Below are 27969 nucleotides of genomic sequence, written 5' to 3' on the forward strand. Positions count from 1 at the left end.
ATGGCTCGTATCAACGGCCCTGGTACCCCATACTCCCGCTGTACACCCTGTACACCCTCACTACACGTTTGGGTTTACCGGGTCTGTCCGGCAGCCTCCCCGGCCACTTGATCCAACTCACCACCAGGTGGTGATCAGTTAACAGCTCTGCTCCTCTCCTCACCCGAGTGTCCAAGACATACGGCCGCAGGTCTGATGATACGACCACAAAGTTGATCATCGATCTTTGGCCTAAGGTGCTCTGGTACCAAGTACACTTGTGAGCTACCCTATGCTCGAGCATGGTGTTTGTGATCGACAATCCATGACCAGCACAGAAGTCCAATAACAAAACACCGCTTGGGTTCAGATCAGGCAGGCCATTCCTCCCAATCACCCCCCTCCAGGTTTCTCCGTCATTGCCCACGTGAGCGTTGAAGTTGCCCAGCAGAACTATGGAGTCTCCGGGTGGCACCCTTTCCAGGATGCCGCCCAGTGACTCCAAGAAGGCCGGATACTCTGAACTGCTTACTTCCCTCCACTGGCTGCCTGTCATGGCTCGCATAAAATTCAAAACATTGGTGCTAGCCTTCCAAGCAGTTAAGGGGTCTTCCCCAGCTTACCTACAAAAAATCATCAGACCCTATACCCCTGCCAGACCTCTTCGTTCAGCCTCCACAGGCCGCTTGGCACCTCCCCCTCTCCAAACCTCCACCTCACGCTCACGACTACTGTCTGTTCTGGCTCCACGGTGGTGGAACAAACTCCCCATTGAGGTCAGAACTGTACAATCTCTCCCCACCTTCAAGCGCAAACTGAAGACGCACCTCTTCAAGCAGCACCTCTTCCCATCCCTCCCTGCCTCCCTGTGATCCTTAATTGTTGTCTTTGTGATTTATGTAGTGTTTCGGTATTTTTAGTTGGCTAGGTAAGCAGTATTTGGATAGTTAAGTTTGGTCACTTTTGCTTTTGCACTTAGCCCTGATTATGGGTATGCACTTTGTTGTACGTCGCTCTGGATAAGAGCGTCTGCCAAATGCCAATAATGTAATGTAATGTAATGAACTTGGTGCATAAGCCCAAATGACAGTCAGAGCTTTCCCCCCAGCGACACGTAGTCGCAGAGAGGCGACCCTCTCGTTCCCCGGGTGGAACTCCAACACGGTGGCGCTCAGCCGGTGGCTTGTGAGTATCCCCACACCCGCCCCGCGCCTCTCACCTTGAGCAACTCCAGAAAAGAACAGAGTCCAGCCCCTCTCCAGGAGTTTGGTTCTGGAACCAGTACTGTGCGTGGAGGTGAGCCCAACTATATCTAGTTGGTACCGCTCCGCCTCCCGCACTAGCTCCGGTTCCTTCCCCACCAGAGAGGTGACGTTCCACTTCCCCAGAACCAGTCTGCGACGCCGAGGATCAGCACGCCCTGATCCCCGCCTTTGCCTACTGCCTGTTGGGCAAAGCGCCCGACTCCGATGCCGACCCCTGCAGGTGGTGAGCCCACAGGGCAGCGACCCCACGTGACCTGTTCGGGCTGTGCCCGGCTGGGCCCCATGGGATAAGGCCCGGCCACCAGACGCTCGGCGACAAGCTCCCCTCCCAGGTCTGGTTCCAGCAGGAGGCCCCGGTTTCCCTTTTCCGGGCAAAGTAACTGGGTCATCGTGTGGCCGTATCATGGAGTCTTTGAATCGCTCTTAATCTAGCCCCTCCCCCAGGACCAATTTGCCTTGGGAGACCCTACTGGGGGCTAACAATGCCCTCGACAACCTAGCTCCCAGGATCACCGAAACACACAAACCCCTCCACCACGTTAAGGTGGCGATTCCTCGGAGGGGTGTGTATTGTTTTTGCCAATTTGTTTAATTTATGATGGATTATAATTGAGAGGTGCGTACCACCATGTGAGTGAAGAAGTATGTAACGTTGTTGTGTAAAATACTGCAAATAAAATGCACTAAAACATGTATGACTATTTCTTCTTGAAATCTGCTGAATGGTTTAAGTTGTTTAAAAAGTAATTATTTTTCATATTTCCCCTTCAGATGAATCTTTAAAAAAAGCCCAGCAGGCACTGAAAACTCACCTGAAGAAGAGGGTTGAATACATCTTTGAAGGTTCAGCAAAGCAGGGCCACCAAACACTCCTCAATGAGATCTATACAGAGCTCTACATCACAGAGGGGGGACATGGGGGAGTCAATCATGAACATGAGGTCAGACAGATTGAGACCGCATCCAAGAGACAAGCTACACAGGAGACTGCAATCCTCTGCAACGACATCTTTAAGCCCTTACCTGGACAAGAGAAACCCAGAACTGTGCTTACAAAGGGCATCGCTGGCATTGGGAAAACAGTCTCTGTGCAGAAGTTTATTCTGGACTGGGCAGAAGGAAAAGCCAATCAGGAGATTGATTTTATTTTCAGTCTTCCTTTCCGAGATCTTAATTTGAAGAAGGAAAGAGCATTCAGTCTGATGCAACTTCTGCAGCACTACTTTCCAGAACTGGAAAAGATCAAAAGTTTTGAAGGTGATGAAGTCAAAGTTGTATTTATCTTTGATGGTCTGGATGAGTGTCGACTTCCTCTACATTTCCAAAGCAATGAGATCTGCTGTGATATAACAAAGTCATCATCAGTGGATGTGCTGCTGACTAACCTCATCAAGGGGAATCTGCTTCCCTCTGCTCTCCTCTGGATCACCTCCCGTCCTGCAGCAGCCAATCAGATCCCTCCTGAGTGTGTGCACCTGGTGACAGAGGTACGAGGGTTCAATGATCCACAGAAGGAGAAGTACTTCAGGAAGAGAATCAGAGATCAGAATCTGGCCAGCAGAATTATGTCACACATAAAGTCATCCAGGAGTCTCAACATCATGTGTCACATACCAATCTTCTGCTGGATTTCTGCTGCTGTTCTGGAGACAATGTTGGGTGAAACAGACAGTGGAGATCTGCCCAAAACTCTGACTGAAATGTACACACACTTTCTGCTCATTCAGACTGATCGGAAGAATCAGAAGTATCGTGGCTCAGATGCAGACCAAACCTCAGAGAAAATGCCGGACTCCAATGCAGAAATCATTCTGAAACTGGGAAAGCTGGCTTTTCAACAGCTGGAAAAAGGCAATCTGATATTCTATGAAAATGACCTGAGAGAGAGTGGCATTGAGGTCAGTGAAGCTTCAGTGTACTCTGGGCTGTGCACAGAGATCTTTAAAGAGGAAAAAGGATTAGGTCAGGAGACAGTCTACTGCTTTGTGCATCTGAGCATTCAGGAGTATCTGGCTGCCTTGTATGCGTTTCATTCATGTGTGAAAGGGAACATGAATGTACTCGGATCAGGAAAGAGAAGATACCAAGAAGAAGATGGTTATGATGATGATTCTGTTTTTCTTCATGTGGAGGAGGAAGAGGAGAAGGCTGGGGGTGACCGAGTGGTGCAGCTGTCCGAGTTACACAGGAGTGCAGTGGATCAGGCCTTAGAGAGTAAGAATGGACACCTGGACCTTTTCCTCCGATTCCTTCTTGGCCTCTCTTTGGACCCCATTCAGACTCTCCTGGGAAGACTACTGACACTGACTGGAAGCTGGTTTGATGGAGAAAGACACAAAAAAAAAAACATTTTTTCTTTTTTATACCATTTATTTGTTTCTTTTTTACAAAGGCTATGGACAAAGAGCATGTCACAAAGCATTGAGGAAACAGTCCAGTACATTAAGAAGAAGATCAGAGAGGAATCTTCATCAGAAAATACCATCAACCTTTTCCACTGCCTGAATGAACTTAAAAACAATTCCCTAGTGAGGGAAATCCAGAATTCCCAGAGATCAGGAAAACTTTCTGATAAAAAGCTAGAACCAGACCAATGTTCAGCTCTGGCCTTTGTGTTACTGATGTCTGAGGAGATCCTGGATGAGGTTGATTTGAAGACCTACAACACATCAGCAGCAGGTCGTCAGAGACTGGTACCAGTAATCAGAGACTGCAGGAAGGCCATGTGAGTATTATGTCATTAATAATGTTAATGATTGACAGCATTTTGTATTAAGAGTAAAGCACAATAAAACTGTGAAAATATGTTACAATTATTTAAGGGTTATGGAACGACAGCTAGCAGGGTGGTTAGACACAACACCCCCTAGCTGTACCAATATCCACGATATCTACCACAGTTTCGAGTTCCATAATGATTTTATACAATGGCTACCACATTTATCTTTCACAATTTCACAGAAAGAAAGAAAGACAAGACAAATTTTAAATGAATGTATTTTAATGGAACTATGTTTTATGCTAAATTTATTATTCTGCTGAAAAGTAGTTTATTGGTTGTTAAGCAACGGTATTGCTAACGTTAGATATCAACTAAATGGTAAGTGGTTGGCATTTATATAGCGCCTTTATCCAAAGCGCTGTACAATTGATGCTTCTCATTCACCCATTCATACACACACTCACACACCGACGGCGATTGGCTGCCATGTAAGGTGCCGACCAGCTCGTCAGGAGCATTTGGGGGTTAGGTGTCTTGCTCAGGGACACTTCGACACAGCCCAGGCGGGGGATCGAACCGGCAACCCTCCGACTGCCAGACGACTGCTCTTACTGCCTGAGCCATGTTAACTAATGTTAGCTAGCTAGCTTGCTAGTTTACATTCCACCTGACGACACTGACAAACAAGTAATTTGTCTTTGTTGTAGACGTTTATCTGGGCACTGTCAGATAACGTGCAGTTATTGAAATTACTCATAGTGTCGTTATGATTCATAATTTTCTTTGCCGGGGTTTGGTGGTCTTGCTGGTATTTCGATCCGAGGATGTTGCCTTTAGCTGTATTTTTTCCGTTCCTATCCTATTCCTTTCCAAATCTAAGAGAAGGTCAAAGGACACTTTAAAATCACCAATTTAGTTTTACTTTGGTACGCTACTATCGGCAAAATGATGACAATGTGAGGTTAATTTCGGTTACAAAGTAGATAAAGGTGATCTACAAATATTAAAAGAAGTAATATTAAAAGATGTGTGAGGATTCTATTTAGCCATGCGTGTATCGTGGATATTGGCACGGCTGGAATACAAACTGACCAATAGAGACAATGGACGGGACCTATCCATTGTATAATATGATTTCTGACTCAAGGTGTCACAACTACTCTCATTAATGTTTTGAACCCAGAACAAACGCAGCATCAAATACAGAAACCTAACTTTGCATATATTTTATTTCATTTGATTTACTACTTATTTTCAAAGACACCAATTGTCAAATAAATATTGAATTAACTGATATGCAGATTAATTTGATGGATCAAACCTTTGCCACAGCTGAAATAAGTCACAATGTTAAATTTTGTTTTGATAATTGGTTCATATATATTATAAAACTACAGTAGTTATAGAAGTTAAATATTATAATATCTTAAAATTGACCTACTGTATCCAGCCACAATTGCCCTTTTCACCTGTGGTGCCTCCCCTTAAATGGAAATCGCTCTTTGGCTTTTAAAAAATATAATCAGCCTGTCATAAAAACTGGTTTGCTGAATATTGCATCTTTTTTTTTCTTGAAATGGCATTTGCCTGACGCTCTTATCCAGAGTGACGTGCAGTTGATTAAGCAGGAGACAGTCCTCCCCTGGAGCAATGTTAAGGGCCATGCTCAAGGGCCCATCAGATGTGCTGATCTTATTGTGGCTACACCGGAGATCGAACCACCAACCGTGCGAGTCTCAGTCATGCACCTTAACCACTACGCTACAGGCCACCCACGCTGGTTCAATCCCTGAGGTAGCCACAATAAGATCCGCACAGCCAATGGGCCCTTATTTCCTCTCATGTTTGGAAGAAAATACAACGTTATGTTGTACAATGTCAACAGTCTCTAGAGTGTGCAGACAATGGTGCGAAAAACAAAAAACATCCAGTGAGCAGCAGTTCTGCAGGCAAAAACATGTTCTTAATGAGAGAAGTCAGACTGGTCAAAGCTAACAAGAAGGTGACAGTAATGCTAATAACCACACATTGCAACAGTGGTATGCAGAAGAGCATCTCTGAACACACAGCATGTTAAACCCTTTAAGTAGATAGGCTACAGCAGCAGAAGACCAATAAGTCAAAAAAATATCTAAGTTGCCACATCATGTCATCATGGTGCCACAACATTAATGAGCTGATTTTGTTGTAAAGAACCTCATAGCTAGTAATCCTCTTGATTGGCCCTTGGTTTTTCTCAGCTCACTGGCTCATACTAATTTAAATAGAGATGTTCCGATACCATTTTTTCCTTCCCGATACCGATTCCGTTACCTGAACTTACGTATCGGCCGATACTGAGTACCGATCCAATACCTGTGTGTGAAAAAATTAATGAATAATAATTTTAAAAAGATGGCCTAATTGAAGTGTAACCTCACAGTTGCAGAAATCTGTAGTTAAATCCCTATAGTACGTCCAGGCATGCTGTTAAGAACTTTGTTACAGACAGGGTTGAGCACTCAAAATTTTGTGGTCACGCAATATTTGCCTGATATCATATGATACCACCAGGTCTATTTTACCATTGGCGACTGGTCTAATGATTGTTTTTTATGCCAATACCAGTCTCTGTACAATTAGATTTCATTGTAAGGGTAAACTTTGGCAATCCATTTTGAATGGCGCGGGAAAATTGTGGAGGTGAGATTAACGTGGTCCATTTTTCGCTGAAAGCAAGGAATTTTGGCTTTTCAAATAGCCTAATGATAATGTATTGCTTTATTTATTTTCATGTAGATAAATTTAGGAAACCGATGTTCAATTTGCCCGTAGTTTGAATTTGCGTGTCAATGAATAAACACGGATGAAGAAATATCATACAATAAACCATAAGTAAACCAACAGCTACAGATTTAAATGACTCAGGAATTATTTGATAACTAATGTAGCATTGAATTCCCTGCAGTGTTTGCATTCTTAACTCTCTCAGATGGCCGCAGATTGCTACTGTATCTTGTTGATTGCTAGTTTAGAAAGGAAGGGTATTACAGTGTATTCTAATAGCCATACGTCAACCAACAGGTACAGAAATTCTTTGATAACTATAATACTGTAGCATTCAGCCCCTGTGGGGCTGCTTTTTAAACCCCCTGAAATGGCCAGATTGCTTCCTAGAGCTACTGTGACTGTCCATTGTTGAGAATATAAATTGAAATAATATGGTGGTGAACAAGCATTTATTTTAAACAGAGCTTACCACTTAAGCTTCAGGAAAAACTGTTTTTTTGAATGTTAAACTCAACTTTGCCTTGGTGAACTCATCATGCTCTTTCACGTGATGCGCCTTCAAATGCTTTATAAGATTGCTGGTGTTGAAATTGGCAACACTGTGCCACCCCTCGAAACTAAAGCCTTACATACTGTGCACATCGCCGTTTTACGGGTGGGATTTTCCATTGTCAAATATTGCTAAATTGCTGACATTTTGCTAGCTGTGACTAATGTTGCACTCTTCTAGCACTGCGCATGTTTTTGTTTGTCTGAGTAGCGTAAATGAGCTATCATCACATGATAAATTACGTGATATTGGATTGGTTCATAGACTCGCATACTCGCCGATACCTGATCCAGCATTTTGGGCTCTATCCAAGGCATTTCCGATACTAGTATTGAATCGGAACAACTCTAAATTTATATATGAGAAAGTTTTATGACAGAACGTAGAGTGATCCAAACAAACTCGTAGATAATCAATTTTTTCAAATCCACCTTGCTCTTCTTTATGTTTTATGTTTCCTTTGTGTTTCTTCTCCCTGATGGGTAATAATTTTTGTCAAACAAAATAATAACTTGTCTCGGCTCGATTTATATAATATTATACCAAATATTACTACTGTAATATACAAATTCCTCTTTGCAGACTTGCAAGCTGTGAACTCACAGAGACGTCCCGTGATATTGTGGTCTCAGCTCTCCAGTCATCAAACTCACCCCTGAGAGATCTGGACCTCAGCTACAATAACCTGGGAGATTCAGGAGTGAAGTTGGTCTGTGGTGGACTGATGAGTCCAAACTGTAATCTACAGAGACTGGGGTGAGTATTATTGGGGGCTTCAGAGTTTAAGTTGGAATGTGTTCAGCCTGTTGAAAAGAGCTTCGTTGAATTGGCTTCTCTGCACTGGTTTGCCTGTTGCTTTTAGTGTTATGTTCCTGTAATCTTACTATTAATGACTAACATAGATATTATCCAGTACTAATTATATTAACGCACTGTTTGTCTAACTAATTAACTAACAGTCACTAGTTTTGGGTAATTTTGATTTAAGCACGTAACTAATTTACTAATGTCATCTCCAGTTTCGATTCTGCTCTGTAACTCTCTATTCTCTCACTGATTACTTGCTTTGATTCAGCCTCCCGCTATCACTACGTCTCCTAACTGTATACAATTGTCCACTCCTTTATCCGGAGCCGTCTGTATTACGTGTTGGTCTATGTGGACCCAGCTCACGTTTTCGTTTTTCCCTTGTTTTTGTTAGATTACCCTATCATGTTCCTCCCCTGTTGTTTGTTTGTTTAAGCCCTCCTTAGATTACTTGTCTCTGTTAGATTCCTTGTCAGAACGTTGATCATCATTCCAGTGCCGATTTTATGTAAACCTGTATTGATTGAGATTCCTGAGACGCACCTTTGCCTGATTTCAAGTTTGCCTTTGCCCTTTTGTTTTGTCGCCTCTCTGAGTTTTGAGACCTTTGCTTTGTGTTTTTCGACCTCCCGCTTGCCTTATCCCTTTGTAATTTTGCACTTCTGCCTTTTGGATTTTTGACTCTGGATTGTTTACTTACCATCCTTTTCGCTACTCGATTTGGCACTGTGTGTATTGGAATAAATGGTCTGCTTGGGTCTCTGAACGGACGTCATATTTAGAATCACTTAAAAGATTTATTAATTTGCTACAAGGCCTTACATGATTTGGTGCCCAATTATATGAGTGATCATTTAACTCCCTACAGTCCTCAGATGTCTCCCTGATCTGCTAGCCTTGGACTTTTGTCCAGATTAAAACCTCATTTCATCGCACCCATTAATATGAATTTCCGAAATTTAATTTTTTTTGAAAAAGCTTTTTAAAAAATTCACAGGCCACAAATTTTGTCCAATCTTCACCAAATTTAGCACAGATGATGTTCAGACCAAGTAGTTATCAGATGGATTTTTGATTTTAGAAATCCTTTGTTCAGTACAGCCAATCGAAAACAAACCAAATTGTTGAGGAAAGGACCACTGTGATAAGGCACTCTGTATTACATGCAGGATGGGGAGAATTCACAATACATCAATACGGTGCTTTCTCTGAAACAAGGCTGGAAGCTCTCTGATATACACTCAGTGACCACATTATTAGGTCGACCTGAACACCTGCTTGTTAATGCAAATATCTAACCAGCCAATCTTGTGGCAGCAGCTCAATGCATAAAAATGTGCATACATGGCCAAGAGGTTCTTTGAACCAGAATCAGAATGGAGGAGAAATATTAAGTGACTTTGACCGTGGAATAATTCTTGGTGGCACATAGGGTGGTTTGAATATCTCAGAAATGGCTGATTTTCACACACAACAGTCTAAAAAATATACAGAGAATGGTGAAAAAACAGTGAGCAATGGTTCTGTGGGAAAAATGACTTGTAAATGAGAGACGTCAGAGGAGAACTGGTTCAAGCTGACAGGCAGGTGTCAGTAACCACACGTTACAATAGTGGAATGCAGAAGAGCTCCTCTCTGAACACACAACACGTAAAAACTCGACGTGGACAGGCTGCAGCATCATAAGACCAATAAGTCTGAAAAATAAGTCTAATAAATACCAATAAAGTGGTCACTGAGTGTATATCTCATTATACTGTAAAGGTTATAGTGTTGTAGGGGTCCTCACACGGGACTCCAAATTATGTAGGGTCCTCGCACAGGGCTCCAAATTATGTAGGGTCCTCGCACGGGGCTCCAAATTATGTAGGGTCCTCGCACGGGGCTCCAAATCATGTAGGGTCCTCGCACGGGCCGCCAAATAACGTAGAGATTTTACTCTCTACGAAACCAGGGCGCCAGTTAATGTTATGTAGCAGTATAACTGCGAAAAGTAATCAGTCTCATAAAATTACTGTTATCAGAAATATCTAACCACAAATTTTGTATTTTAATTAATAAACTAACCAATATTAATGATTAAACATACCGATAACCTGAAGGTTGGAAGTTCTTCGAAAGACTGCTTTAACTCGGCTCTCATGTCTATGTGATTCCAAAATGGACACCGGGGTTTAATAAAATATATTTATTAAACAACGTACAAACACAGAACAGATAAACTAACGGGAATTAGTAGGGGAAGTTAGGGGGTGTGTGTGTGCGTGTGTGGGCGCGCACAAGCGCGCGTGTCGCTTGAACAAAGGAAAGGTAAAAGTGGGAGTAGCTAGCTTGGGTAAGCTAGAGTTCTGGGTGTTTTGATGAGTATCAGTGTTAGCTGTGAGAAGAGCGACTACTTGTGTAGTTCACTCTATATATGCGCGAAAGACGACAAATAAATTCACGTACATACACGGCTAACAGAATACATTCAAATGATAAGACAAAGCAAATATAGAAACACAGATTCAAAATAACAGTTAAGACTAAACTAACACTGGCTATGCCTGCAAATGCTTGTTTAGTCTTACTGAGTCCATACGCATTGCTGGATCCAAAAGACGTGCTGTCCTTATAGGAGCCGCGATGATGCTGTGAATGCGTGTCCTGGAGAGGCGCGTTGTTGTCTGGTCCGCTCGGTTGCTGGAAGGATGTTCGTTGGTCCCTTGTTTGTTGCTATTGTTCTTTGGTGAGCTTTGCAGGGGTAAACTGGTGTAGCGTTCCGCGTACACCAGTTTCCACTCGCTATAGGCCGCGAAGTTACCGCGAAGTAACTAGGTGTGTCCGTAGGCCTGGTAGTGCGCTGTGCAGCATTCCGCCTCAGTCCGAGTCTCGGAGCAGATGAGCTGAAGCGAATGGCCAAAAAGGGTGCGTCGAAGATGTGGGCGAAGAGAGTGAAGAGAAGAGAAAAGAGCAGAAGAGCGATCCCAAGAACGTGTCTTGCTCTTATACGAGAAAGTTTATTGCTCCCGCCATTACGAGATTGGCTGAACCAAGCTAGACGTCATGCGGGGTGGATGTCGCGGAATTGTCCTGTGGCAATGTGGAAGTTGTAGTTCCTACAGTGTAGTAACTCTTTTTTTACAGACTGACCAGCTGTAACATCACAGAGAAGTCCTGTGATATTGTTGCCTCAGCTCTCCGGTCAGCAAACTCATCTTTGAGAGATCTGGACCTCAGCTACAATAACCTGGGAGATTCAGGAGTGAAGTTGCTCTGTGGTGGATTGATGAGTCCAAACTGTAAACTTCAGAGACTTGGGTGAGTAGTGCTGTGTACTGTGTGAACTAAACAGAATGAGTGATTATGGCTCTATGCAGTTAGTGAAATGTTAAAAAGCCTGTTCTTTCTGATCCTCTTTCAACCACCATTCTTTCTTTGTCCACATTTGTCTCATCCCACTCTTCTGACTTATAATTGTTTTGGAAAATATAATAATTTGGTCAAGTTTTTTTTGTGTGAATATTTATCAAGGCTGTCAATATTTCTGGAGCCCATTGCATAAAAAGTTAAATGTATTATTTGTGTTTTCTAAATAACCGTTGCTTATACTCTGTGATTTAATGCAGTTAAATGCATATGGCTGAGTAATTGGAATCAATTGGCAGCATTAAATCCTCTGGTCATTTTATTTTTTATACCTTATCAGAGTACAAACTTAAATTTGAAGAGGGAGACAAGACTACTGATTAAAACATTTAAAAGTATCTCCAAGTTATTTAGTTAGTTAGGGATACCCTTTTCTACACTTGTAGAAAGAATAAAATAAAAGTAAAAGTAATAATGTGATATGCTCTCCAGTATAACTACATTTTAAATTAATTTATTTGTCTAGATTCTCTTTTGAAAAGGCTTGTTAGTCATTGATTAGGCCTAATTTATCTTGAGAAACCCAATTTAAAATGACCTTTTTAAAATAGAAAACATAGCTTTCAAATAAATGTGACTGAAATTACAGTGGCAATCTGACAAAATGACAATCATGGTCTTAAATGAGGCAGTTTTGGTCTTGACTACAACACGATTAGGTTGGCTAGCTTGCTAACTTAGCACCATTGGTAAATGCTAAATTTTCAGCAGCAGTAATGACTGCCAATATGAGGGGAATGTTGTTTGATGAAAAAGAACTGATAAAAGCTAAGTTAATACTTTCAGATAATTGTGTTTTACAGGTCAGTAACTATCAACATATTTTAAAATAATTAATTGAGGTAACAGTAAACAACTCAGAGTGAGCTGCCAATTGCCATGTTATCAACCAGCTCCACTAACAGCCAGATTTAAAAGTGTCATCATGATTACCATCGCATTACTTTGGCAAGTTAAATAGGAAGAGTATAATTTTGTATTGAATGCAGTCATTTCAGCTTCGTGTATGATATCATGATACATTAGGTGTCATAAAATGTATGCCAAAAATAGTAACAGACTTTTATTCAGTTATACTTTATTTGGCAACTGGATATGGTTGCAAGATTAGAAAGACAAAGGACAATAATTATCATGATAATAACAGTATTTTATTTAGCTAATGGGATTTTTAAAATGTAGACTGAAAAACATGTTAGATGAGGCAAAGTGCACCACAGAGATCTAGTCGGCTCCAAAATTTGAGTTGAATTGCCTTCAAATGTTTAAATAATTTTTGTTGGCCAATAGGGCTAATTAGACTTAGTCCTAGACTTTTGTGGATTAGGCAGAATACTTGATGCTTGTACAAATACATGCATGTGTGACCCTCGGTTACACTGAAAATGGCAAAAGACCAGATTATGCCACCTAAAGCCTTGCACCTTAAGACTTGCAGTTCACACTTCAGATTTAACGACTGTTAACGCATACAATGTTTAGTTAGACTACCCAAGTTAACATGCCTTACACAAGCGCCAGCTCACCCACCTCGCCAGAATTCCCATCTATTCCCCGCAAATGGATTCCAGAATGAACAACGAGCAAACCTTCCACGAGCTGCCTCTTCCTGGTTTTATCCTCGTTGCTATTAGCATGATTACGAGATCAAAGCCAGCTGTGCAATGAATGAGCTTGCGCTCCTGGTAGCTACTGTGGCAAAATGTAAACAACTACTCGGGAAATAACCCGGAAGTACTATTCACAATGACCCACTGGTTACATATGTATCAACTGCCAAGGTACACAGTGTCACATGTCGCAATCAGCAGTGAATTTTAACTATGTGTGTGTGTGTGTGTGTGCGTGTGCGTGTGCGTGTGCGTGTGTGTGTGGTCTCTCCACAGCCTGGGTTGGTGTTTTCTCACAGAGAGCTGCTGTGATGTTCTGGCCTCCATCCTGCGTTCTCCTCACTCAGAGCTGAGAGATTTGGAGCTCAGAGACAACAAGCTGAAGGATTCAGGAGTGGGAGTGCTCTCTGCTGGACTGGAGGACCCACACTGCAAACTGCAAAGACTGGGGTGAGAAAAAACATAAACCTAAATATAAAACATAAATCAAAAAGGGCCTGAATATGACTAGAAACATTACTATTAGAGTTGTATTTAATGTTCACTCCACTAGGGCTGTCCCAATTGTAGTATGATCGCTCGATTGCTATTATTTCAGCCAACCAAGATCAATTTGCACAGCTCTGGGCTACTTCAGTTCAAACATAGCCAAGTTATTCCTACTAATACTCAGGTTTATGCATTACTAACATAAAAGCGGTGACACCACGGAGGTAAGCTACAATGTAACTAACAATTAGTCCTAAATGGCCTAGTTACACTATACCCAGCAGGTGTTATCACACAGTCACTCACTAACAGTAAAACATAACTTCTTCTGCGAACAGCATCATTTTTCAGTAACACCATGACATTTTTAAACTAGAGATGAAACCTGTACTAATCATGTGGCAGCAACTAAACGCATACAACCATGCAGACCTGATCAAGAGGTTCAGCTGTTTTTCAGACAAAATGTCAGAATGGAGAAAATATGTAAGTGATTTTGACTGAGGAAGTATTGTTGGTGCCAGACAGCGTTGTTTGATTATTTCTGAAACTGCTGATCTCCTGGGATTTCCCCCCACAACAGTCTCTAGAGTTTGCAGATAATGGTGCAAAAAACAAAAAACATCCAGTGAGCAGCAATTCTGCAGGCAAAAACATGTTGTTAATGAGAGAAGTCAGCGGAGAAGGATCAGACTGGTCAAAGCTGACAAGAAGGTGACAGTAACGCAAATAACCACACATTACAGCAGTGGTATGCAGAAGAGCATCTCTGAACACACAACACGTCAAAACCTTTAGTAGATAGGCTACAGCAGCAGAAGACCAATAAGTCTAATAAATATTTAACAAAGTGCTCACTAAGTGTATTAGTACAGTAATCATGGTGCCACAATAATAATTAGCTGATTTTGTTGGTAAAGAACCTCATATGAGAGGTCTCCTTTTGACCTCTCATTTGGCCCTTGGTATTTCTCAGCTCAGTGGCTCATGCTAATTTATATATGAGAAAGTTTTATGACAGAACGCAGAGTGATCCAAACAAACTCATAGATAATCAATTTTTTCAAATCCACCATGCTCTTCTTTATGTTGACAAACCTTTGTGTTTCTTCTCCCTGATGGGTAATAATTTCTGTCTCGATTTATATAATATTATACCAAATATTACAACTGTGATATACTAATTCCTCTTTGCAGACTTGCAAGCTGTGAAGTCACAGAGAAGTCCCGTGATATTGTGGTCTCAGCTCTCCAGTCATCAAACTCACCCCTCAGAGATCTGGACCTCAGCTACAATAACCTGGGAGATTCAGGAGTGAAGTTGCTCTGTGCTGGACTGATGAATCCAAACTGTAATCTACAGAGACTTGGGTGAGCATTGTTGGGGGCTTTAGAGCTTAAGTTGGAACGTGTTCAACCTCTGTTGAAAATAGCTTTGTTGAATTGGCTTCTCTGCACTGTTTTGCCTGTTGCTTTTAGAATCACTTAAAAGATTTATAAATTTGCTGCAAGACCTTACATGGTTTGGTGCTCAATGATATGAGTGATCATTTAACTCCCTACAGCCCTGAGGCCCTGAGTCCCTGATATGCTAGCCTTGGACTTTTGGCTGTTCCAGTCTAGATTAAAACCTCATTTCATCGCACCCATTACTGTCAATTTCTGCCATATTGGACTTTCGGAAAAAGCTTCCAAAAATATTCACAGGCCACAAATGTTGTCCAACTTTCACCAAATCTGTCAGAGATGATGTTCAGGCCAAGCCTCACAGAAGTTATGAGATGGATTTTGGATTTTCAGAAGCATTTGTCCATCACAGCCAATCGAAATCGGCCGCAAAATCACCAAACAGGAAGTGAGGTCATATTTAAGCAATGCTTTGATGTATCAACACTAAACTTGGTACATGGACTCAGTACCCCTTCCTGAGGACGTGCAAAAACCACTGGTGGGCTCTGCAATAAGCAAAAATGTAACTTATTTACTTATGTAAATTATAATACCATGAGAGGTCCCAAGGTAGAGACATGGCAACTTTTCATGTCAACCTAATTGATGTGGCAGCCATAATGGATTTTATGGAAAGGTGTAAATGCAACATTTTCACTTGACAAAAAGTTTACCCAATTTGGCACAGATGATCTTCGGACCAAGTCTCACAAAAGTTATGAGATGGATTTTTGATTTGCAAAACCATTTGTTCAGTACAGCCAATCAAAAACAAACCAAATTGTTGAGGAAAGGACCACTGTGACAAGGCACTTTAGGGCTGTCCCAATTGTAGTATGATTGCTTGATCGCAATTATTTCAGCCAACCAAGATCAATTTGCACAGCTCTGGGCTACTTCAGTTCAAACATAGCCAATTTATAACTTAAATTCCTACTAATACTCAGATTTATGCATTACTAATCAAGTAGAGGTTTCACTTATGGATATGACATTTCAGTAGTGATTTAGCCAGCTATGATGCCAAATGGAAGTCAGTAACTGCGAGGAGATAATGTTTTGTTCTTTAATTATCCACTTTCCACTTCTTAGTGAGCTAAAGACTTTACACTCAAAACAGTTAGGATATAACCGGTTAGGTTACACTCAGTGACCACTTTATTAGGTAGACCTGTACACCAGCTCGCTAATGCCAATATTTAATCATGTGGCAGCAACTACATGCATACAATCATGCAGACATGGTTAAGAGGTTCAGCTGTTTTTCAGACAAAATTTCAGAATGGGGAAGAAATGTAAGTGATTTTGACCATGGAATGATTGTTGATGCCAGACAGGGTGGTTTCATTATCTCAGAAACTGCTGATCTCCTGGGATTTTCCGCCACAAAAATCTCTAGAGTTTGCAGACAATGGTGCAAAAAAACAAAAAAACATCCAGTGAGCAGCAGTTGTTAATGTTGTTAATGATAGAAGTCAGAGGAGAAGAGTCAGACTGGTCAAAGCTGACAAGAAGGTGACAGTAATGCAAAAAACCACACATTGCAACAGTGGTATGCAGAAGAGCATCTCTGAACACACAGCACGTTAAACCCGATCGGCTACAGCAGCAGAAGACCAATAAGTCAAATAAATATCAAATGAAGTGCTCACTGAGTGTAACAGTACAGTAATCATGGTGCCACAACATTAATTAGCTGCTTTTGTTGTAAAGAACCTCATAGCTAGTAATCCTCTTGTTTGGACCTCTCATTGTCCCTTGGTATTTCTCAGCTCACTGGCTCATGCTGATTTAAATATGAGAAAGTTATATGACTGAACACAGTGATCCAAACAAACTCGTAGATAATCCATTTTTTTCAAATCCACCTTGCTCTTCCTTCTGTTGACAACCTTTGTGTTTCTTCTCCCTGATGGGTAATAATATTTGTCAAACCAAAGAATGACTTCTCTCGGCTCGATTTATATAATATGATACCAAATATTACTACTGTAATATAATAATTCCTTTTTGCAGACTAGACAGCTGTGAACTCACAGAGAAGTCCAGTGATATTGTGGTCTCAGCTCTCCAGTCATCAACATCACCCATGAGAGATCTGGACCTCAGCTACAATAACCTGGGAGATGCAGGAGTGAAGTTGCTCTGTGCTGGTCTGATGAGTCCAAACTGTAATCTACAGAGACTGGGGTGAGCATTGTTGGGGGCTTCAGAGTTTAAGTTGGAATGTGTTCAGCCTCTGTTGAAAATAGCTTTGTTGAATTTGCTTCTCTGCACTGGTTTGCCTGTTGCTTTTAGTGTTATGTTCTTGTAATCTTACTATTAACGACTAACATAGATATTGTATGGTACTAACTGTCTGTCTAATTAACTAACAGTCACTAGTTTTGGGTCATTTTGATTTAAGCACGTAACTAACGTCATCTCCAGTTTCGATTCTGCTCTGTCCAACTGACTGGGGTGAGTATTGTTGGGGGCTTTAGAGCTTAAATTGGAATGTTCAGCCTCTGTTGAAAATAGCTTTGTTGAATTGGCTTCTCTGGACGTGCAAAAACTGTGAGTCATTTCACCACTGGTGGGCTCTGCAATAAGCAAGAATGTGTTTTGGCTAATAACTGGTGATCTGTTTGCTTTAAAAAAAAAAAAAGGTAATACCGTGAGAGGTCCCAAGGTAGAGACATGGCAACTTTTCATTTTCATTTTTTGGAAAGGTGTAAATGTACTATTTTCACAGTACAAAAAGTTTACCCAATTTGGCACAGATGATCTTCGGACCAAGTCTCACAAAAGTTATGAGATGGATTTTTGATTTGCAAAATTGTTTGTTCAGTACAGCCAATCTAAAATAAACAAAATTGTTGAGGAAAGGACCACTGTGATACATGCAGGATGGGGAGAATTCACATTACATCAATGCGGTGCTTTCTCTGAAACAAGGCTGCAAGCTCTCTGATATACACTCAGTGACCACATTATTATGTCGACCTGAACACCTGCTTGTTAATGCAAATATCTAATCAGCCAATCTTGTGGCAGCAGCTCAATGCATAAAAGTTTGAACCAGAATCAGAATGGAGAAGAAATGTTAAGTGACTTTGACCGTGGAATAATTCTTGGTGGCAGATAGGGTGGTTTGAATATCTCAGAAATGGCTGATTTCCTTGGATTTTCACACACAACAGTCTCAGAAATATACAGAGAATGGTGCAAAAACAGTGAGCAGTGGTTCTGTGGGAAAAATGCCTCGTTAATGAGAGACGTCAGAGGAGAACTGGTTCAAGCTGACAGGCAGGTGTCAGTAACCACACGTTACAACTGTGGAATGTAGAAGAGCTCCTCTCTCAACACGTCAAAACTCAACTTGGACAGGCTGCAGCATCATAAGACCAATAAGTCTAAAAAAATAGTCTAATAAATACAAATAAAGTGGTCACTGAGTGTATATCTCATTGTACTGTAAAAGCTATAGTATATTAACTCTTCTTTACAGACTGACCAGCTGTGACATCACAGAGAAGTCCTGTGATATTGTTGCCTCAGCTCTCCAGTCAGCAAACTCACCCCTGAGAGATCTGGACCTCAGCTATAATAACCTGGGAGATTCAGGAGTGAAGTTGCTCTGTGGTGGACTGATGAGTCCAAACTGTAAATTACAGAGACTTGGGTGAGTAGTGCTGTGTACTGTGTGAACTAAACAGAATGAGTGATTACAGCTCTATGCAGTTAGTGAAATGTTAAAAAGCCCCTTCTCTCTGTTCCTCTTTCAACCACCTTTCTTTCTTTGTCCACATTTGTCGCATCCCTCTCTTCTGACCAATTTATTTGGAAAATATCAGACTTTGGTCAAGTTGTTTTTGTGAATATTTATCAAGGCTGTCAATATTTCTGGAGCCCACTGCATAAAAAGTAAAATGTGTTATTTGTGTTTTCTAAATAACCGTTGCTTATACTGTGATTTAATGCAGTTAAATGCATATGACTGAGTAATTGGAATCAATCAAGGCAGCATTAACAGACCACTGATTTAAATCCTCTGGTCATTTTATTTTTTTATCAGAGTGTAAACTTAAACTTGAAGAGGGAGACAAGACTACTGATTAAAATATTTCAAAGTATCTTCAAGTTATTTAGTTAGTTAGGGATACCCTTTTCTACACTTGTAGAAAGAATAAAATAAAAGTAAAAGTAATAATGATGTGATGATATGTTCTCCAGTATAACTACATTTTAAATTAATTTCTTTGTCTGGATTCTCTTTTGAAAATACATTTTAGTCATTAATTAGGCCTAATGTATCTTGAGAAACCCAATTTAAAATGAGCCTTTTCATATAAACAACATAACTTGTTACTTTGGCAAGTTAAATTCAGGAAGAGTGCAATTTTGTATTGAATATGTCATTTCACCTTTGTGTATGTATATAAAACTTATGCCAAAAATAGTAACAGAGTTTTATTCAGTTATGCTTTATTTATTTTGGCAACTGAATATGGTTGCAAGATTAGGAAGACAAAGGAAAATAATTATGATAATAACAGTATTTTATTTAGCTAATGGCTTTTACTTTAAGCATTTTTAAAATGTAGACTGAAAAACATTACATTACATTACATTATTGGCATTTGGCAGACGCTCTTATCCAGAGCGACGTACAGTTGATTAGACTAAGCAGGAGACAATCCTCCCCTGGAGCAATGCAGGGTTAAGGGCCTTGCTCAAGGGCCCAACAGCTGTGCGGATGTTATTGTGGCTACACTGGGATTAGAACCACCGACCTTGTGTCTCCCAGTCTCCCAGTCATTTACCTTAACCACTACGCTACAGGCTGCCCTATGCCCTATAGGCTGCCCTAACATGTTAGTGCACGACAGTGATCTCAGAGATCTAGTCGGCTACAAAACTTGAGTTGAATTGTCTTCAAATGATTTTTCTTGGGAAATAAAGCCAATTAGATTTAGGCTTACACTTTTAACGATTAGTCAGAATACTTGATGCTTGTACAAATACATGTATGTATCAACTGTCAAAGTACACAGTGTCACATGTCACAATCAGCAGTGAATTTGAACTATTTGTGTGTGTGTGTGTGTGTGTGTGCGTGTGTGTGGTCTCTCCACAGCCTGGGTTGCTGTAATCTCACAGAGAGCTGCTGTGATGTTCTGGCCTCCGTCCTGCATTCTCCTCACTCAGAGCTAAGAGATTTGGAGCTGAGAGACAACGAGCTGAAGGATTCAGGAGTGAGAGCGCTCTCTGCTGGACTGGAGGACCCACACTGTAAACTGCAAAGACTGGGGTGAGAAAAAACATAAACCTAAATATAAAACTTAAATCAAAAAGGGCCTGAATATGACTAGAAACATTACTATTAGAGTTCTATTTAATGTTCACTCCACTAGGGCTGTCCCAATTGTAGTATGATCGCTCGATTGCAATTATTTCACCCAGCAGAGATCAATTTGCATAATAATTTTATTTCACAGACAGTTCCAAGTACGAATACTCTTAATATTCTGTATTAAGAGTATTAGAATATAACAAACATTTAATGGACAGAGCTCTTTAAAATTCGACCTGTTCCTACCAAGTTTTATAAAAATGTTTTTAAGAGTGTCTCCACAACTGCTCTAAAGATGGTCAACACATCTTTAAAAACTGGAATTTTTCACAAGGCTTTTAAAACTTCAGTTGTGAAACCTCTTTTGAAGAAAACTAATAATCAAATAATTGGTGGTATAAAACAAAACGGGTTGCTACAGAAGTCAGGCAGAATATAATGCAGGACCCAGGAGGATGGCAACTTCTCCACCATGTCGCACAGGGTCTTTTCTGCGCCCTGTCTGCCCTTTGGTTTGTGAGTGAAAGCCTGACAAGAGTAGGGCCTTGGCACCTCTGAGCATACAGATGGCTCTCCAGAATTGACTGGAGAACTGCGGGCTGAGGTTACCCCTAGGGGTAGGCTTTGCAGGCTGAAAAGGTGCAGGAACAGCTCTGCGGTCTCCTTGGACAAAGGTAGCTTGGGTAGGGTGACAAAGTGGACGGATTTGGAAAAGCAGTCCACCACGGTAAGGCAACCGGTAAACCGGTAACAAAGTCCAAGGCTACGTGGGACCAGGGGCGATGGGGAACAGACAGAGGCTGGAGGAGTCCCTAGTAGGGCGGTGTGCCCCCAAACAGCCGAGGCTGCCAGGGTCTGGAACTCAATGGAATAATCTGAGACAGAACGAACGCCCTGGTGGATCCGGAAGAGTTCACGTGATACAGCAGGTCCTGAGACAGCCCGGTTGAATACCCTCTTCATGGCTGAGGCAAAGAGCCAAAGAGTCCCAAAAGGCGGTTCCCCACTCAAGGCCTCTGCCGGACAGGAGGGTGATGATGTTAGCCACTCAGGAGCATTCAGTGGGGAAAGTAGCCAGCTGTAGTTTGAATATCAGGGAGCACTGGGACAGGAATGAGGCGCAGTAGCAGGGTTCTCCATCATAGCCACTGTAGCGTAGTGGTTAAGTTACATGACTGGGACCTGCAAGGTCGCTTGATCAATCCCCGGTTTAGCCACAATAATATCTGTACAGCTGTTGGGCAAGGCCTTTAACCCTGCTTTGCTCCAGGGAGGATTGTCTCCTGTTTTATCTAAAATCAACTGTAAGTCGCTCTGGATAAGATGCCATGCCTGCCAAATGCCATTAATGTAATGTAATGTAGCCTACAGACTTTCATAGGCCTACCTGTGAGGTTACACTGCACGGTGTCAATGTAAATGTAAATCTTTCATTTGGCAAACAGGCTATTATCTGACGGGCCATGATAAAATTTGAAAATGCAATTAAATTACAGTACAGCTAAAAAACTTTTATAATAAAATAAAATAAAAAATAATATAAAAATATGACCCCTAGTGGTCATAAACAGTATTGGTTACACGGATAACCGTTAAAAAAATGGGATGGTATCCATTTACAAAAACTGATGATTTGTAACATCCCAAACACTGAATTGGGCCAAATTTACCCCAAACATAATAGGAGGGTTAAATAGGACAACAGTTGTACAAAACATCTTTTTGGGAAGCATCAAATCAAATAATTTACATTTATGCATTCTCTAACATGAAGAACATGCTGCAAACAGTCCAACTATTTTATGTTCAGCTGTAGAATGTGTATAACACCTCATTGGGTAGACTGCGGTTCATTGGTTTTGGCAAAACATAACAATGTGGCAGCCGCGGACCATTGATAAAGTTTCTAAGCAGTCCACTAAAATATCGTACCAGGCCTTGGGCGGGCCCTGATCTAAGAGGGCCCATGTCTCTACATGTATTATTGTACATGTACGCCCGTTTTTTTTTGTGTGTGTTTTTTTTCAGGTTTTTATATTTTATCCACTCCACAGAAAGTAACATAACTACATATGCTACAATATTGGTGTGTGTTTATATATCCTTAAATAAGCAAACTCATCTCGGTCATGGTTATTACAATTACATGGTTATTTATTTGTACAATATTTGATTATGCTCATTTTATACTGTGTGTCTATTTTACCTAAAAACGCTATAATGTCTAAACTATTCAAAGAAACAACTTGTGGCAGGCTAATTCTTTTGGTGTTGGTGTTATTTTCTGATATGCCAAGAGTGCTGCTGGGAAATGTTTGCTGTTTTCCAATGTGAACTGTCTTGATCATGTGTTGATAATAGCTAGTCTAGTGCATAAAATGTTGAAGGCTATTTAGCTGCCTAGTGTGCAAAGGTGGGTCGCAGAAAAGAAACGATAAAAAAACGTTAGGAAACGTTAGCAAAACTACCTAAACTGGATGGCTTTTTGGAAAAATAATCGCTAAACTGCTGCTCTGTTCCCAGTAGCAGTTACCCATCGCAATCATTGCACCCGACAAAGTAGCTTAGATCACATTTCTTCCCCATTCTGACATTTGATCTGAAAAACAGCTGAACCTCTTGACCACGTCTGCATGCTTTTATGCATTTAGTTGCTACCACATGATTGGGTGACAAAATATTTACATTAACAAGCTGGTGTACTAGGCGGCACGGATGGTGCAGTGGGTAGCACTGCTGCCTCACAGCAAGGAGGTCCAGGGTTCGAATCCCCGTCGGTGAGTGTATGAGTGTGTGAGTGATTGGTGTGTGTGCCCTGCGATGGACTGGTGACCTGTCCAGGGTGTATTCCTGCCTTTCGCCCCATGTATGCTGGGATAGGCTCCAGCCCCCTGCAACCCTGTTCAGGATAAGCGGGTTAGGATAATGAAAGAACGAATGAATGAAGCTGGTGTACTGGTCTACCTAATAAAGTGGTCACTGAGTGTACATACTGTATGTGTTTCTATGTGTGTGTGTTTGTGTGTAAGAGAGATCTTATACACACACACGCACACACACTTAGCAGTTGCCCATCGCAATCATTGCACTCAGCGCACCTTGCAGGTAGGATAGCAAGCTAGATGTAACGTTAACCTACTTTACTTTTTCAGGAGAAAATTTGGCTACATTTGGCTCAAACGTGAACGTTTTCTAGCAAGTAGGACGTAGCCATGCTATATCCAGCTGAGCTGTATTGGGGTTAACCTAGTCCATCTATACGTCTCTTAACCTATATTTCCACACCCTAGATTCCTGTTTTGCTCAATGCAGTAACGTTAATGTGAGCTAACTTCATTCTTACATTGCTCCATCTTGTAATCATTCATTAGCATGAGTCATAAGTGTGTAAATGTACTTCACGCGCAAGTCAGGGGGCTGTTTTAAAAAACCTTATGTTATATAAATTGTATCCCTTAACAAAGAGGAAGCAACCAAATAGTGTAATGTTTCTGTATTTGTTCTGTATGTTTTCATGTTTATTCTTGTTTATCATTCATTTCTCATAGTACCTGGTTTATGTTTTCCCATTACAGTTCTCTATTGTCCTCCCCTGTTATGTCTACGTCTGAATGTTTATCAGTCTAGTCACTCCCCTGTCTGCGTGCCCCACTATTCGGGTGGTTACGGTAGTTTTCGGGGTTCAACATTTTTTCTAAACTCGCGATTCTTACTTCCTGCTTTTTCTTGATAGTTAAATGTTGTAAAGCACGATTCTTACTAACTACTACTAATCTAGGTTTTGTACAGTACTAATCCGATTAATACACTTACTGTCTGTCTAACTAACTAACTAACAATCACTTTTATTGGGTAGTTTAGAAATATTCACGTAACTAACTCACTAACGCTATCTCTTAGTATTTCTGCACTGTTCTATAACTCCGCCTCCCTATGCTATCCCTGATTACTCGTTTAGTTTCAGCGAAGTGTTTGCACCTGTCTCTAACTATCACTACGTCTTCTAACTATGCAAATGTATACTCCCTAATCCGGAGCCGTATGTTTTACATGTTTTGTTTCGTGCATCCGGTCCGCGTTTTCGTCTCCCTCCCGTTATTATGTTATTACCCTATTGTGTTTCCCCACCTGTTGTCCATTTGTTTAGCCCACCTTTTCCTCTGCCCCGCCATTTAAACCTCAGTCTCAGTATGCTTCGTTGTCAGAACGTTGATCTTGATAAGTGCCGATTGATTGTAAGCCTTGTTATAGAGATTCTTGAAAGACACCCCTTTGCCTTGACTTCGACTTTGCTTTTGCCCTGCTGTACCTTCGCCCTGTAATTTTCTGGATTTTGACCTCTCGCTTGTTTTTTCGACCATTCTTTTGCTTTTCGTTTTTGGCTGTGTACTGGATCTCTTGGCTTGTGACTACTGGACATTAAAACTACTCTTTTGGATTATCCTGTGGTCTGCGTCTGGGTTCCCTGCACCGTACATAACAAATAGGTCCATTTAGTTTTAACAACTGGAGGAGGAGTTACGTCCATAATAAGAATAAGTACCTGCAATAAATATAAATATACTGTTAATATACAAATAATAATGACAAGTTGAAAGATAAAACAAAAGCTACGAAAATGAATGATTTTCATATATTAATTCATATTTTATTGTAAAAAATGCATTCAGTGAATTAGGCATAAGAACACAGTGAACAATACATTCAGTCAATTTATTGTGTTGTGCTTTTCCTCTGATACTGACACAAGTAGCATAGGCTTAAGCTTTAGTTATGTAAACATCCCAAATATTGTTAGTTGACTTGTTGATTTGATTCTATGACCATCCACGTTGGTCCATGGTTCTGACATGATTAATACAAATGTTGTAAAGTATTGCAAACGATGTAGCCTGTGTCCCAATAACCACAGTTACACATGAGCCAAATAAAATCCAAAGTATTGTACGTAAAATATCTGTCTAATGGTGCTGTGTGTGTGTGTGTGTGTGTGTGTGTGTGTGTGTGTGTGTGTGCGCGCACACACTTGCATAGGTTATATGCATTTTTGTGCGCATACCTGCATCTTGGTTGGCATTTTTTGTCAGAGGAAGGGCCCATCATAAATAGCTGCCGCCACTGTAGTCATGCACATCCGGGCGTCACGCACTACAAGCCTCTCCATATAAAATGAATGTAATGTGTTGTTTACATGATTCCTACAACAGGTGGGACCACTCATAAATGTTGTTCCTACCTTAGAACAAATTGTAAATACGAGAAGATTGGTGAATATGCCAAGTTGTCTTAAATCACTCATACACACTATTTAACAACAAATAAGTTTGTAAGAGTGGTTCTTGCATGAGGCCCATCATGTTTGATACACACAACCCTGTTTCTTTATATTAATGTCCTCTAAGGTGTGTTTCTCCTTCTCTCTGCAGACTGTCAGGGTGTAGAGTCACACAGAGAGGCTGTGATTCTCTGGCTTCAGCTCTGCGTTCAAACCCCTCCCACCTGAGAGAGCTGGACCTGAGATACAATCACCCGGGAGACTCAGGGCTGACTGCTGCTAAACTGGACACACTCACACTGCTGTAAGTATAGAAAGTTTCAACACTGCCCCACACACAACTCTCTCTCACACTGTGGTGCCCCACTGGTTGAGAGAGAGAGAGAGAGAGAACAGAATAAAAATGGGTGAATAAAAATTAATTTATTCTCAATAAGGGCCTTTAAGGCAGAGTTCAATTGTCCAGAACAAAAAACCGGGTTCCTTTAAAAAAAAAATGCAAGCGGCCAAAAAATTAGGAACCCCAAAAAGGCAGCGAAAAAACACAAAAAGAATCGGCATCCACGCAACAGCGTTTGTCCGTCTTTGTCTGGGGGCGGGGTCGCTCTGTCTCCGTCTCCCCGGTCTCGACCGCCCGCTTTCCCAGCCTAGCCGTCCTCCGTAGGGGATTCAGTTCTAGGGGGTAGAGCGGGACAATGTTAGCTGGCTCACAGAAGGAGAGATATGCTCACGTGTCAGTTTCGGTCGCGGGGTTTCCTCCAGGAATTCCTCCACGTTTCTCTCTGTGGGAGTTTGTTCGTCTTTAGGCTGAAACTGCTTAAGCCCACACTGGCGTTGCGTCTTTCTGCCTCCGTCATCAGCCCTGCTCTGATCGGGCCACCACAACACACACACAGACACACACACACACTCTGTTCTTCTGTTCTTACAGTGTGGATCATGGAGGAGAGAACAGGACCAAACCAGGACCCAGGAAATGTGAGTCTGTATCGACACAGAATACTTTCCAGAGATGCACACTCTGCTATGTGTGTGTGCGTGTATAAGATTTATCTTGCACACAAACACACACAAACAGAAACACATACAGTATGTACACTCAGTGACCACTTTATTAGGTAGATCTGTACACCAGCTTGTTAATGTAAATATTTTGTCACCCAATCATGTGGCAGCAACTAAATGCATAAAAGCATGCAGACGTGGTCAAGAGGTTCAGCTGTTTTTCAGATCAAATGTCAGAATGGGGAAGAAATGTGATCTAAGCTACTTTGATCATGGAATGATTATTCTCAGAAATTGCTGACGTGAATTGCGGCAGAAACACATTGTTAATGTGGTCAGAGGAGAAGAGCCAGATGGGTCAAAGGTGACAGTAACTCAAATAACCACACATTACAACAGTGGTATGCAGAAGAGCATCTCTGAACACACAACGTGGTGGATAGGCTACAACAGCAGAAGACAGAAGTCTAATAAATACCTAATAAAGTGCTCACTGAGTATATAGGAACACACAGATGCTATCACAGCTTTTACAATCATGATGAGGTGAATATTAATAATGATAATTAATCTCTTTAATGGTTGTGCTGTGCAGATGGCTGTCAGATGGCACTGGATCTAGACACAGTGCACAAAATGCTGTCTCTGTCTCAGAGGAACAGGAAGGTGACACACACACAGGAGACAGAAGAGCCTTCTGACGATCCAGAGAGATTTGACTACAAGTCCCAGTTCATGTGCAGAGAGAGTGTGCATACGTCCTTTTACTGGGAGGCTGAGTTCAGTGTGTCTGAGGGGGGATGGGCTCTTATAGCAGTGACATATAATGAAATCAGCAGGAAAGGAGAGGATTATGATGGTAGGCTTGGATGGAATAAAAACTCCTGGAATCTGATGTGGTTTAATCACAGATACTCTGTCAATCACAACAAGAACCGAACACCCATATCTACCCCACCCTCCCCCTACCGCATAGAAGGCTTGTTTGATGATGACGACAGTGCTGGTAGACGAGTGTACAAGGTAGGAGTGTGTGTGGACCGACTGGCTGGTACTCTGTCCTTCTACAGTGTCTCTGACTCAGACACACTGACCCTCCTGCACAGATTCCACACACACCTCATTGAACACACACCCGTCTGTGCTGGATTTCGTGTGTATAACTCCTCCATGTCCCTGTGCCAGCTGGAGTAGAGACACACATGCCCACACAGACACACACACTCTCACAAGAAGTACATTTAATCAGGTGTTTAAAACACCATGACGCTGGTTTCTGATTGCGGGCCAAATACCGTGCGTCTTC

General features: G+C 41.4%; 1 protein-coding gene across 1 annotated transcript; it reads left to right on the forward strand.

Annotated features, from left to right (window-relative positions):
- On the forward strand, positions 1–27857 carry LOC133114188 (NACHT, LRR and PYD domains-containing protein 3-like). Its single transcript, XM_061223357.1, has 13 exons — positions 1–22; positions 2016–3301; positions 3380–3561; positions 3652–3969; positions 11219–11392; positions 13387–13560; positions 14797–14970; positions 17065–17238; positions 18539–18712; positions 20168–20341; positions 25810–25962; positions 26590–26636; positions 27259–27857. The coding sequence occupies exons 1-13, from the start codon at positions 1–3 to the stop codon at positions 27855–27857; spliced, it is 3651 nt and encodes a 1216-aa protein (XP_061079341.1).
- Positions 27858–27969: the final 112 nt, after the last annotated feature.

The sequence above is a fragment of the Conger conger genome, chromosome 16, assembly GCF_963514075.1.
Source record: "Conger conger chromosome 16, fConCon1.1, whole genome shotgun sequence".
NCBI lineage: Eukaryota > Metazoa > Chordata > Actinopteri > Anguilliformes > Congridae > Conger > Conger conger.